General features: G+C 45.3%; 1 protein-coding gene across 1 annotated transcript in view; it reads right to left on the bottom strand.

Moving 5' to 3' along the window:
- Window positions 1–10,258: 10,258 nt before the first annotated feature.
- LOC148142209 (cytochrome P450 2J1-like) overlaps window positions 10,259–15,379 on the bottom strand; it is a 192,196-nt gene continuing 187,075 nt past the window's right edge. Inside the window, exon 7 of the mRNA XM_087976985.1 lies at window positions 10,259–10,526. Coding sequence (XP_087833111.1) covers window positions 10,345–10,526 — 182 coding nt within the window. The 3' untranslated portion in view covers window positions 10,259–10,344. The remainder of the gene's footprint in view (window positions 10,527–15,379) is intronic.

Here is a 15,379-nt window from a genome sequence, read left to right as displayed (position 1 = left end):
TGAACAGTTCATCCACTTTACTAACACCTTCCACCCCGACCTCAAATTCACCTGGACAGTCTCAGATTCCTCCCTCCCCTTCCCCGACCTTTCTATTTCTATCTCAGGCGGCCGAATCAACACGGACATCTACTACAAACCGACCGACTCCCACAGCTACCTGGACTACACCTCCTCCCACTCTGCCCCCTGTAAAAACGCCATCCCATTCTCCCAAATCCTTCGTCTCCGCCGCATCTGCTCCCAGGAAGACCAGTTCCAAAAACGTACAACCCAGATGGCCTCCTTCTTCAAGGACCGCAATTTCCCCCCCGACGTGGGCGACGATGCCCTCCACCGCATCTCCTCCACTTCCCGCTCCTCCGCCCTTGAGCCCCGCCCCTCCAACCGCCACCAGGACAGAACCCCACTGGTCCTCACCTACCACCCCACCAATCTCCATGTACAGCGTATCATCCGCCGTCATTTCCGCCATCTCCAAACGGACCCACCACCAAGGATATATTTCCCTCCCCTCCCCTATCAGCATTCCGTAAAGACCACTCCCTCCGTGACTCCCTCGTCAGATCCACACCCCCCACCAACCCAACCTCCACTCCTGGCACCTTCCCCTGCAACCGCAGGAGGTGCAAGACTTGCGCCCACACCTCCCCCCTCACCTCCCTCCAAGGCCCCAAAGGAAACTTCCATATCCGCCACAAATTCACCTGCTCCTCCACACACATCATCTATTGCATGCTCTGCACCCGATGTGGCCTCCTCTATATTGGGGAGACAGGCCGCCTACTTGCGGAGAACACCTCTGGGACACCCGGACCAACCAACCCAACCACCCTGTGGCTCAACATTTCAATTCCCCCTCCCACTCCACCAAGGATATGCAGGTCTTTGGACTCCTCCATCGCGAGATCACAACAACACGACGGTTGGAGGAAGAGCGCCTCATCTTCCGCCTAGGAACCCTCCAACCACAAGGAATGAACTCGGATTTCACCAGTTTCCTCATTTCCCCTCCCCCCACCTTGTCTCAGTCAAATCCATCGAACTCAGCACCGCCTTCCTAACCTGCAATCTTCTTCCCGACCTCTCCGCCCCCACCCCAGTCTGACCTATCACCCTCACCTTGACCTCTTTCCACCTATCACATTTCCAATGCCCCTCCCCCAAGTCCCTCCTCCCTACCTTTTATCTTAGCCTGCTGGACACACTTTCCTCATTCCTGAAGAAGGGCTTATGCCCGAAACGTCGATTCTCCTGTTCCCTGGATGCTGCCTGACCTACTACTGTTGTAGGCAGGGCATCCCACGTCCCTACTACTCTCTGAGTAAAGAAACTACATCTGACATCTGTCCTGTATCTATCACCCAATTTAAAGCTATGCCCCCTCGTGCTAGCCATCATTATCCAAGGAAAACGGCTCTCACTGTCCACTCTATCTAACCCTCTGATCATCTTGTATGTCTCTATTAAGTCACCTCTAAACCTTCTCTCTAACGAAAACAGCTCAAGTCCCTCAGCCCTTCCTCGTAAGACCTTCTCTCCATACCAGACAACATTGTAGTAAATCTCCTCTGAACCCTTTCCAAAGCTTCCACATCCTTCTTACAATGCGGAGACCAGAACTGTACACAATACTCCAAATGTGGCTGCACCAGAGTTTTGTACAGCTGCAGCATGACCACATGACTCTGACACTCAATCCCTCTCCCAATAATAGCTCACTCACCATTCGCCTTTTAAGAACATAGAACATTAACAATACAGTGCAGAACATGCTGTTTGGCCCTCAATGTTGTGCCAACCTGTGAACTAATCCAAATCCATCCCCCTACACTATCCCATCATCATCCATCTTAACAACCCTACCAATCTGGGTGGCAACTTTCAGGGACACCGAGATCTCTCCGCTCATCGACACTACCAAGAATCTTACCATTCGCCCAGTACTCTGCATTCCTGTTACACTTTCCAAAGTGAATGACATCACACTTTTCCACATTAAACTCCATTTGCCACCTCTCAGCCCAGCTTGCAGCTTATCTATATTCCTCTGTAACCTATAACATCCTTCAACACTATCCACAATTTCATCGACCGTAGTGTCATCCACAAATTTACTAACCCATCCTTCCACACACTCAACCAGGTCATTTATAAAAATGACAAACAGCAGTGGCCCCAAAACAGATCCTTGCCGTACACCACTAGTAACCAAACTCCAGGATGAATATTTCCCATCAACCACCACCCTCTGTCTTCTTTCAGCTCGCCAATTTCTGATCCAAACCACTAAATCACCCTCAATGCCATGCCTTCGTATTTTGTGCAGTAGCCTACCATGGGGAACCTTATCAAACACCTTACTGAAATCCATATATACCATATCAACCACTTTACCCTCATCTACCTGTTTGGTCAACTTCTCAAAGAATTCAATAAGATTTGTGAGGCACAGCCTACCCTTCACAAAACCGTGTTGATTATCCCTAATCAAATTGTTCCTTTTGAGATGATTATAAATTCTATCTCTTATAATCCTTTCCAACACTTTATCCATAACCAATTTAAGACTCACTGATCTGTAATTCCCAGAGTTGTCTCTACTCCCCTTCTTGAACAAGGGGACAATATTTGCTATCCTCCAGTCATCTGGCACTAATCTTGTAGACAACAATGACATAAAGATCAAAGTTAAAGGCTCTACAATCTCCTCCCTGGCTTCCCAGAGAATCCTATAATAAATCCCATCCGGCCCAGGGGACTTATCTATTTTGACACTTTCCAGAATTGCTAACACCTCCTCCTTGTGAGCCTCGATCCCATCTAGTCGAGTCGCCTGTATCTCAGTATTCTCCTCGACATCATTGTCTTTTTTCCAGTGTGAATACTGACGAAAAATATTTATTTAGCACTTCCCCTATCTCCTCTGACTCTAAGCACAACTTCCCACTACAGTCCTTGACTGTCCCTAATCTTACTCTAGTCATTCATTTATTCCTGACATACTTATAGAAAGCTTTAGGGTTCCCCTTGATCTTACCTGTCAAAGACTTCTCATGTCCTCTTCTTAGCTTTTTTTTCAGTCCTTCCTGGCTAATTTGTAACTCTCAAACACCCTAATTGAGGCGTCATGTCTCACATGAGGTGCCTTCTTCCTCTTGACAAGAGATTCAAATCTTTAGTAAACCACGGCTCCCTCACTTGACCACTTCCTCCCTGCCTGACAGGTACATACTCATCAAGGCCCCGTAGCAGCTGTTCCTTAAACAAGCTCCACATTTCAATTGTGCCCATCCCCTGCTATTTCCTTCCCCATCCTATGCATCCTAAATCTTACCCAATCACATCATAATTGCCTTTCCCCCAGCAATACCTCATGTCCTGCGGTGTATCCCTATCCCTATTTCATCACTAAAGTAAACATAACTGAATTGTTGTCACTATCATCAAAGTGCTCACCTCCCTCCAAATCTAACACCTGGCTTGGTTCATTACCCAGTACTAAATCTAATGTGGCCTCGCCCCTTGTTGGCCTGTCTACATACTGTCAGGAAACCCTCCTGCACACATTGGACAACAAAACGACCCATCTAAAGTACTCGAACTACAGCTTTTCCTGTCAATATTTGGAAAGTTAAAGCTCTCATAACAACTACCATGTTACCTTCACTCCTATCCAGGATCATCTTTGCTACCCTTTCCTCTACATCTCTGGAACTATTCAGAGGCCTATAGAAAACCCCAACAGGGTGACCTCTCCTTTCCTGTTTCTAACCTCAGCCCAAACTACCTCAGTAGACGAGTTCTCATCAAACATCCTTTCTGTCACCATAATACTGTCCTTGACTAACAGTGCCACTCCTCTCCCTCTTTTACCATCTTCCCTGTTCTTACTGAAACATCTAAACCCCAGAACCTGCAACAACCGTTCCTGTCCCAGCTCTATCCATGTGTCTGAAATGGTCACAACATTGTAGTCCCAGGTCCCAACCCATGCAACTTTTTTTTCATAGAATCCTTACAGTGTGGAAACAGGCCCTTCAGTCCAACAAGTCCACACTGACCCTATGAAGAATATCTAACCCACACAGACATGGGGAGAACTTGCAAACTCCACACAGACAGTTGCCCGAGGCAGGAATCGAACCCAGGTCCCTGGTGCTGTGAGGCAGCAGTACTAACCACTGAACCATTGTGTTGCCCATTTTTTTTAGATCTAGCCTCAGGAACTGTTTATGCAGTTTCAGCATCACCTCTCTACTCTTAAGATCTGCGCCTCAACTAATACAGCCAAGTATCCCATATACCTTTTTAATGCTTTATCTGCCTATCCTGCTCCCTTAAGGATCCAGTGGGCATGCCCACCAACGCACCTCTGATCCTCAGTGCTTCTCAGGATCCTACCATTCATTCCCTTGTTCTAAAGTTACGTTCTAAAGTTCATCCACCTTATTCCGGATGCTCCTAGTATTGAAGTAGACAGATTTCAAACCACCTTCCTGCTTGCCAGTACACTCATAACCTCACTGCTCTCAACTTCCTGTACACTGGATCTACAATTTTGGTTCCCATCTCTCTGCTGAATTAGTTTTAAACCCCCCCCCCCCCCCCCGAAGAGCATTAGCAAATATCCCCTCCAGGATATTGGTACCCTCTGATTCAGATGAAGACCATCCTGCTTGTAGAGGACCCACCTTCCCCAGAAAGAGCCCCAATTATCCAAGAATCCAAAACCCTCCCACCTGCACCGCCCCTGTAGCCACGTGTTCAACTCCTCTCTCTCCCTATTCCTCACCTCACTATCACGTGGCACAGGCAACAAACCAGAGACAACAACTCTGTTCATCCTAGCTCTCAGCTTCCATCCTAGCTCCCTGAATTTCTGCCTTGGATCTCCATCTCTCTTCCTAACTATGTCATTGGTGCCTATGTGGGCCATGACTTGGGACTGCTCCCCTTCCCCCTACAAGGATCCCGAAAACACGATCAGAGACATCACGAACCCTGGCACCTGGGAGGCAACACACCAACCATGAGTCTCTCTTGTTCCCACAGAACCTCCTGTCTGTCCCCCTAACTATGGAGTCCCCAGTGATTAATGCTCTGCTCATCTCCCCTCTTCCCTTCTGAGCAACAGGGACAGACTCTGTGCCAGAGCCCTGTACCCCATGGCTTACCCCGGCAAGTCCCCCCCCCCCCCCCCCCCAACAGTATCCAGAATGGTATACTTGTTATTGAGGGCAACGACCACAGGGGATCCTGCACTGCCTGTCTGTTCCCTTTCCATCCCCTGACTGTAACCCATCTAGCTTCTTTCTGTTCCTGAGGTGTAACTACCTCCCTATAACTCCTCTCAATTACCCCCTCAGCCTCCTGAATGATTCAAAGTTTATCCAGCTCCAATTCCCTAACACAATTTCCGAGGAGCATTTCCTACAGGTGACGTCAGTGGGGACACTAGTACATAAAACATAGAACAAGGAACATTACAGCGCAATACAGGCCCTTCAGCCCTCGATGTTGCGCCGAATTGTGAGGAAAGGCTGAGAGACTTGAGGTTGTTTTCATTGGAGAGAAGAAGGTTGAGAGGTGATTTATTTGATAATCATATAAGATAATCAGAGGGTTGGATAGAATGGACAGTGAGAGCCTTTTTCTTCGGATGATGATGGCTAGCACGAGGGGATATAGCTTTAAATTGATGGGTTGTGAAACCAATCTGAACCCTACCTAACCTACACGATTCCATTCTCATCCATATGGCTATCCAATGACCATTTAACTGCCTGTAAAGTTGGCGAGTCTACTACTGTTGCAGACAGGCCATTCCACACCCAACTACTCTCTGAGTAAAGAAACTACCCCTGATATCTGCCCTATATCTATCATCCCTCAATTTAAAGCTATGTCCCCTCATGCTAGCCATCACCATCCGAGGAAAAGGGCTCTCACTGCCCACCCTATCTAACCCTCTGATTATCTTATATGTCTCAATTAAATCATCTCTCAACCTCCTTCTCTCTAACGAAAATAACCTCAGGTCCCTCAGCCTTTCCTTGTAAGACCTTCCCTCCAAACCAGGCACCACCCTTACCTCCCACATTCTAGAGGAGGAGCATTCAACTGCCCGAACCTCCATTCACACTGTTCTGAATTCCCAAAGAGACTATTGAAAGAAAAACTAGTAACCTTATCGAATTAGCACACCAAACTTATTTTTGGGTTAGAGGAGGGGGATGGGTGGGAGACACTACTGAAGAAGTGTTTCAGGTAAAGCAATCGCCCAAATATATTACTTCACCGACGTAATCATCCTGTCTCTGTTCCTGCTCAGCATGTATTCCATTTATACATGAGGTAAACTTTATCAGATTAATTTACCTTCCCAGCAGCCCCCACCCCTCGCTCTCACCGCTCCCACTGCAGTGGAACTATAATTGATTTATATTAACACAAGTTCATAAACATTGAATTTACATCTTTGGCAGCTTTATACTCTACACTTTGTTCATCTGACACACTGATGTACATGGTCATAACTGCACCTGTCAAAATCCTCTCTAATATCCAGCTCTTGCTTCGCTTGGTCATTGCCTCTGTCCAGCGACCTTCTCAAATGAGATAAAATAATTTTGACTCCATTATGATTAAATGTAGGCACTGAGGATGCATGCTAAATTAAATCAGTTCCCTCACTCGGATCAGAATCATCATCCAAGCTAAAACTGCCTTTTTCCTTCTTTCTTCTAAGGTTTTCTTTGATGAACTCATGTTCTCTCAGCCTTTTTGTCTCTTTGGAGGTCAAGTATTTGCTTTAAATTCCCTCTGCTTTTCTGTTTGTTTATGACCTTTTTCCTCCCTGTGCATTCCACGTTTTCTTAACTCCATTTCACTTTTGTTCCCTCTATTTTCTAACTGAAGTATTTTCATTCCTCTTTCTTTCTCACAGTCTAGTTTTATCTTCATTTCTAAGTGAGTCTGAAAGAGTGGCCTGCAGACAGCACCACAGTGAAGCAGTCTGTGCAAAGTGGCCAGCAGTCATACAATCTCTACAGTGCAGACAGAGGCCATTCAGCCCATCGAGCTTGCACTATCGGGAAAGAATCCCATCCAATCCCCACAATTTCCCATGACTAATCCACTTAGCCTGTACACCCCTTAACACTGTGAACAATTTAGTTTGGCAATCCACCATCCCTGCACGTCGTTTGGACTGTAGGAGAAGACCGGAGTACCTGTACCACGCAGGCACAGGGAGAATGCGCAAACCCCAGACAGTTTTAGTATGGGGGAAATTTATTGACACAGGCTCAGAGGGCTGAAGGGCTTGCTCCTCTGCTGTATTGTTCTTTGTTCCATACAGATAGTTACCCAAGGCAGATTTTGATCGATTAATTTAATATGGAAATCCCAGAATGTCTTTCAAGTTGCTCCCTGTGAGTTGTCCCTCCCCGTGGGGTAACACTTCAGTGGTCAGGGACAATTGACCTTGGATCTTCAGGTGAACATTCTCCAAGGCAGACTTCGGGATACGCAACAACGCAGAGTGGCTGAGCAGAGGCTGAGAGCCAAGTTCGGTATCCAAGGGGATGGCCTCAACCGGGACCTAGGGTTCATGTCACACTACAGTAACCCCACTGCACTCTCTCATACACACAAGCACACATACACACACAGTCTCATACGAGCACACACACACATTCACACAGAACCTCTCTCATACACATGCTCTCGCTCTCTCTCTCTCTCACACCCACACACACCCCGACACACCCCGACACACACACTCAGACACACACACAAGACACACACAGACACACATACACAGAGACATACACACAGACACACACAGACACACACACAGACACACAAACACAGACACACACACACCCACACACAGACACACACACACAGACACACACACACAGACACGGACACAGACACACACAGACACACACAGACACACACAGACACACACATATACACACACACACCCACACACAGACACACACACACACACACAGACACACACATATACACACATATACACACACACACCCACACACAGACACACGGACACAGACACACAAACACAGACACACACACACACATACACAGAGACATACACACAGACACACACACACCCACACACAGACACACGGACACAGACACACACAGACACACACAGACACACACACACCGACACACACACACCCACACACACCCACACACAGACACACACAGACACCCACACACAGACACACACAGACACACACATACACACAGACACACACACACAGACACACACACACAGACACACACACAGACACACACAGAGACACACACACAGACACACACACACACACACACACACAGACACACACACACACACACACACACAGACACACACACACAGACACACACACACACACACACACAGACACACACAGACACACACACACAGACACACACACACAGACAGACACACACAGACACACAAACACAGACACACAAACACAGACACACAAACACAGACACACACAGACAGACACACACAGACAGACACACATACACAGAGACATACACACAGACACACACACACACGGACACAGACACACGGACACAGACACACGGACACGGACACAGACACACACACACACACACACACAGACACACACAGACACACACAGACACACACACACAGACACACACAGACAGACACACACAGACACACAAACATATAAGTGTGGGATGATTTTGCATTTGCAGGTTTATTCTATTTTGTTCAGTCTGTAGCAGTCAGTCCATGTCACACTTTATAAATACCCTACTTTGAAAATAAAGCCAGTCTGACTCTAGGAAGAGATACAGACAGACTCTAACCTCACACCATTAATGCATTGTCTGAGCTGAGCTATCACATTGTGAGAAATCTTCTCACAAACTTTGAATATCACATTGTTTTCATGTACTGATAAAACCTTAAGTTATCCCAGGGAAGTGAGCTGAAATGTAGGAATCAGGCACTGAATACGATGCTCAGCTATAAACGGTGGAACAGGCTCTTGCACTTACCCCCGATGTTGGCATGTTTCTTCCCTCCACCTATCTGGATTTGATGTCTTTGAATCCAAGATTTTTTCTTGCTCTTGTACCTATTTGGTTCTAACGAAGCTACACCACTACCTAGCCCTTCCTGTCTGTCCTTCCGAAAAGTCATTTTAGTTTCCAGCTTTGATTTTGTTGTATCCATGTCTCAACAATGTTTACAAGCTCACACCTAGTAACCCGTATTTATACCATAAATTCATTAGTTTTGTTTTGAATACTACACACATTCAAATAAAGAGCCATTAATTTCCCCTTTTTTACCTTCCCTCACTTTGAACCTGTTTAATACTGTTTTACTTTGTCCATTTCTGTCCCACTGTGAGTATCATTATCCAAAAAGCTGCACTGCAATGATGACACAACCTCTTGCTTTGTAAGCCCGTATTTCCTTGTCTCCCAAGCACTCTCCCCCATCTAATTAGTATTAAAATATCACAGCCCAAGCTATTCACATTGTCAAGACACTGTTCCAAACACAGTTCACGTAAATTCCATCCCATCAGAACAGTTCCCTTTTACTCCAGGACTGGTGCCAGTGCCCCACAAATTGAAACTCATTCCATCCAAACCAATCTTTGAGCCACACATTTAACTCCTTGACTTTCTTTGCCCATTGCCAGTTTGCATGTGTTTGAGGCAGTAATCCAGAAATTATTACTTAGGAGCTAAATTAAGAAACAGAAGATCCAAACTGTTCAAATTTTTTTTTTGGAAGACCCATTTACTGCTTAGACAACAATATTTATCTCCCCTAAACAATGTCACTACAGTTGGCACCTCCACTAATTAGTACTGGTGTGGAAACACAGACTATTTATATGATGGTAGCACATGGAAGTCATATAGTGACCATAACTCATTTGAAATACATTGGAATTTCAAAGACAGACAACAATGTATTGTTTTTACAGTGATTGAGTTGTGCATGAGGGATAGTCTCTGCAAAAGCAAGGAAAAAGTGAGGGCTACAGATGCTGAAGATCCGAGTTGAGAGTGTGGTGCTGGAAAAGCACAGCAGGTCAGGCAGCATCCGAGGAGCAGGAGAATGGACGTTCCAGGCCAGAGCCCTTTATCAGGATTCCTGGTGAAGAACTTATGCCCGAAACGTCAATCGTCCTGCTCCTCGGATGCTGCCTGACCTGCTGTGCCTTTCCAGAGCCACACTCTCTGCAAAATAAAGCAGAATCGTCAAGATTATAAAGCCATCATCCTGAGGTAGCAGTCAAATTGTTCCTATTTTCGAAGATAGGCACAAATGCGGTAAGGGTGCGGAGCAAGTGTAGCTCCATAAACACCATCAAGGTTGGTAGGGTGGTCCCCTGCTGCAGCAGTAAACTGGAACCTTTGCATAAGGAACGTGAAGAATAAGAAGGTCTCCATCTGAGCCAGGTTTACTCCAATACACATACGGTGACCTGGTAAAGGAAATAAATGTTCAGTCAGGACATCTGCTCTCTTGGAGAATTCATAAGTGTTAACTGTCTCGCTCTGTCTTGTTCTCTTATACATATTGACATATCTATCTTTCTACAAAATCAAAGGCATCATTCTTATCATAATTCCATTTCTCTGTCTTGTTTCCTGTCCCTTTTATTCTTCCCTCTTCTCTGCCCTTTCCCTATTTCGGTATCTGCTTAAAACCTGCTCCACTGAAAAGCTCCATTGATAAGAAATATTCGCTCCCTGTATTTTCACTGATGCTGCTGATTTTAATAAATTTATATTTTTATGTGTTTGGTTTCTACAAGAACTTACAGCAAAGCAATAGTCCATTCAGAGCAAGTGGTCCATGCCTCATGTTTCTGCTTTATACAAAACTCTTCTCACCCTGATTCAAGTCACTCCAGTACATCCAAGTTATGCACCTCCAATAACCCCTGTAGTTGCAAGTAGCTCACTCATAACACTCTTTCCTACAGAAATTTCTCCCAAATTTCCTATTTGATTTGTTTGCAACTATATTTTATTAAGGGCGCCCAGTTTTGGTTTCTTCTACAATTGACCATCATGCTGACCGCATCTAGTCCTCTCTTTTATAAATGGTGCCCAGGCTGTTCAAATTTTCTTTCAGTTCTGGTATCCTCTTTATAAATCATCTTTGTCCCTTTTCCAATCCCTATATCCTCTACATAATATCACGGAATCATTACAGCAAAAGGTCATTGGTCCATCATGCCTGCTGTAGCTCTGCAAATAAACAATTCACTTAATCCCATCATCGCATTTTCTCATCATAACCTGCACATAGTTATCTGAAAAGGAACAATCTAATTATCTTTCCAATACTTTGAATGAACCTGTCTACACCACATTTAGAGTGGATTCCAAGTATTAAGCACTCATTGCATGAAACAGTTTTGTCCCATGTCTCTTGATTATTTGACACTATGAATGAAGGGTTTGAGGATATGGAGGCATAGATGTGACGGAATTGGTAAAAGAACCATAGAACATAGAACAATACAGCGCAGAACAGGCCCTTTGGCCCTCGATGGTGCACCGATCTGTGAACTAATTTAAGCCCATCCCCCTACACTATCCCATCGTCATCCATGTGCTTATCCAAATATTGTTTAAATCTCCCTAATGTGGCTGAGTTGACGACATTGGCAGGCAGGGCCTTCCACGCCCTTACCACTCTCTGTGTAAAGAACCTGCCTCTGACATCTGTCTTAAATCTCTCACCCCTCAATTTGTAGTTGTGCCCCTCGTACAAGCTGATGTCATCATCCTAGGAAAAAGACTTTCACTGTCTACCCTATCTAATTCTCTGATCACCTTGTATGACTCTATCAAATCCCCCCTTAGCCTTCTTCTTTCCAATGAGAAAAGACCCAAGTCTCTCAGCCTTTCCTCATAAGACCTTCCCTCCAGACCAGGCAACATCCTGGTAAATCTCCTCTGCACCTTTTCCAATGCTTCCACATCCTTCCTGTAATGGGGCGACCAGAACTGTCCACAATATTCCAAGTGTGGCCGCACTAGCGTTCTGTATAGTTGCAGCATGATATTGCGGCTCTGGAACTCAATCCCTCTACCAATGAAACCTAACACACCATATGCCTTCTTAACAGCACTATCCACCTGGGTGGCAACTTTCAGGGATCTATGTACATGGACTCCAAGATCCCTCTGCACATCCACACTACCAAGAATCTTTCCATTGACCCAGTACTCTGCCTTCCTGTTATTCTTCCCAAAGTGCATCACCTCACATTTAGCTGCATTGAACTCCATTTGCCACCTCTCAGCCCAATTCTGCAGTTTATCCAAGTCCCCCTGCAACCTGTAACATTCTTCCAAACAGATGAAGGGTTTTTACCCGAAACGTCAATTTTCCTGCTCCTCGGATGCTGCCTGAACTGCTGTGCTCTTCCAGCACCACTAATCCAGAATCTGGTTTCCAGCATCTGCAGTCATTGTTTTTACCTACTCTTCCAAATTGTCCACTACTCCACCGACTTTAGTGTCATCTGCAAATTTACTAATCCATTCACCTATGTCTGCGTCCCAAGTCATTTATAAAATTGACAAACAGCAGTGGTCCCAAAACAGATCCTTGTGGCACACCACTAGTAACCGGACTCCAGGCTGAATATTTTCCATCAACCACCACTCGCTGCCTTCTTTCAGAAAGCCAATTTCTAATCCAAACTGCTAAATCACCCTCAATTCCATGCCTCCGCATTTTCTCCAACAGCCTACCATGTGGAACCTTATCAAAGGCTTTACTGTAGTCCATGTATACCATGTCAACTCCCTACCCTCATCTACATGCTTGGTCACCTTCTCAAAAAACTCAGTGAGATTTGTGAGACATGACCAGCCCTTGACGAAACCATGTTGACTATCTGAAATCAAATTGTTGCTTGCTAGATGATTATAAATCCTATCTCTTATAATCCTTTCCAAAACCTTTCCTACAATCGAAGTAAGGCTCACTGGTCTATAATTACCTGGGTCATCTCTACTGCCCTTCTTGAACAAGGGCACATTTGCAATCCTCCAATCCTCTGGTATTAATCCTGTAGACAATGACGACTCAAATATCAAAGCCAAACGCTCCGCTATCTCCTCCCTAGCTTCCCAGAGAATCCTCAGATAAATCCCATCCGGCCCAGGGGACTTGACTACTTTCACTCCGAGAATTGATAACACCTCCTCCTTAGTAACTTAAATTCTTTCTAGTCTAATATCCCATATCTCATTCTTCTCCTCTACAGTATTCTCCTTTTTCTGAATGAAAACAGATGAGAAATATTTGTTTAGCACCTCTCCGATCTCTACAGGGTCCACACACAACTTTCCACTTCTGTCTTTGACTGGCCCTATTCCTACCCTAATCATCCTTTTATTCCTCACATACCTATAGAAAGCTTTAGGGTTCTCCTTTAATCTATTTGCTAAAGACTGCTCGTGCCCTCTCTTTGCTCTTCTTAACTCTCTCTTTACATCTTTCATGGCTGATCTTTAACACTCCATCACCTCATCTGAACCATCTTGCCTCATCAACACATAAGCCTCCTTCTTCCGCTTAGCAAGAGATGTAATTTCTGTCGTAAACCACAGTTCCCTTACCTTATCACTTCCTCCCTGCCTGACAGGGACATACAAATCAACCAAATATGAATGACTCTCAATTGCTCTCTGAAATCGCCTCACAAGCCATTCAGTTGTATCAGTTTCTACAAAGTCTCAAAGAATGAAACTTGCTGGATCACATGATATTGACCTAAGCTCCAGAAAAGACAATGGCAGAAACAGCCCTGTTCACCCTGCAAAGTCCTCCTTGCTAACACAGAACATAGAACAGTACAGCACAGGAACGGGCCCTTCGGCCCACAATCTGCCGAACATGATGTCAAATTAAATTAATCCCTTCTGTCTGCCCATGGTCCATATCCCTCCATTCTTATTGAATCGGTCTCCACCATGATCCCTGGTACAGCATTCCAGACCCTTCCCACTCTCTGTGTAAATAAAATCTGCCCCTCACGTCTCCTTCGAACTTTCCCCTTTCTATTCAATTTCTATCTCCCCTTGGCCTCCGCCATTCCAGAGAAAACAACTCAAGTTTCTCTAGCCTCTCCTTATAGCTCATACCCTTGATTCCAGGCAGCACCCTGGGAAACCTCTTCTGTACCTTCTCCAAAGCCTCCACATCCTTCCTGTAATGTGGTGACCCAGAACTGAACTCAATACTCTAAGTGTGGCTTAATCAAAGCTGCAACATAACATCCTGATTCTTGTACTCAGTTCCCTGACCAATCAGGGAAAGCATGCCATACACCTTCTTTCCCACCCTATCAACTTGCATGGCCACTTTCAGGGAGCTATAAACTTGAACCCCAAGATCCCTCTGTACATCAATGCTGTTCAGCGTCCTACCAGTAACTGTATTAACTTGATGGGCTGAATAGCCTCTTATGACTCTATAATTCTACTAACTCAATCCCATTCTTTGCCTCTCTTCAACATGTATAAATCCCACTGACCCACTCTCCAATGTGTATCAATCCCCAAACCAATCCCATAGTCCCTCTCCTTTTAACATGTATCAAGCCCAACACTAATCTGACTGCTCCACATCATTATGGCTCAAACCCACTGTCCCACTCTTTAATGTATAACGTCGTCAAACCCACCCCACTGTCCCACTCTTTAATGTATAACGTTGTCAAACCCACCCCACTGTCCCACTCTTTAATGTATAACGTTGTCAAACCCACCCTACTGTCCCACTCTTTAATGTACAACGTTGTCAAACCCACCCCACTGTCCCACTCTTTAATGTACAACGTTGTCAAACCCACCCCACTGTCCCACTCTTTAATGTATAACGTTGTCAAACCCACCCCACTGTCCCACTCTTTAATGTATAACGTTGTCAAACCCACCCCACTGTCCCACTCTTTAATGTATAACGTTGTCAAACCCACCCCACTGTCCCACCCTTTAATGTATAACGTTGTCAAACCCACCCCACTGTCCCACCCTTTAATGTATAACGTTGTCAAACCCACCCCACTGTCCCACACTCTTCAATGATTATCACTCCCCAAAACATCCAGATGTCCCACTCTCTTCCACATGTATCAAGCCCCAAACTAATTTGACTGCCCCACTCTCTTTATAATGTATCAAACCCAGTGTCCCACTCTCTTCAATGTATATCAATTCCCCAATTATTCCCACTGCTCCACCCTTTCCATCGTGCATCAATCCCACTGCCCCAGTCTTTTCAATCTGTATCAAGCCCCAAAATCCC

Source organism: Chiloscyllium plagiosum, unplaced genomic scaffold (genome assembly GCF_037043375.1).
Source record: "Chiloscyllium plagiosum isolate Xiang-an unplaced genomic scaffold, Cpla_swu_hap1 HiC_scaffold_30, whole genome shotgun sequence".
In the NCBI taxonomy this organism is placed as follows: Eukaryota; Metazoa; Chordata; class Chondrichthyes; order Orectolobiformes; family Hemiscylliidae; genus Chiloscyllium; species Chiloscyllium plagiosum.
Note: the sequence above shows the minus strand (reverse complement) of the source record. Positions and strands in the feature narration are given on the sequence as shown.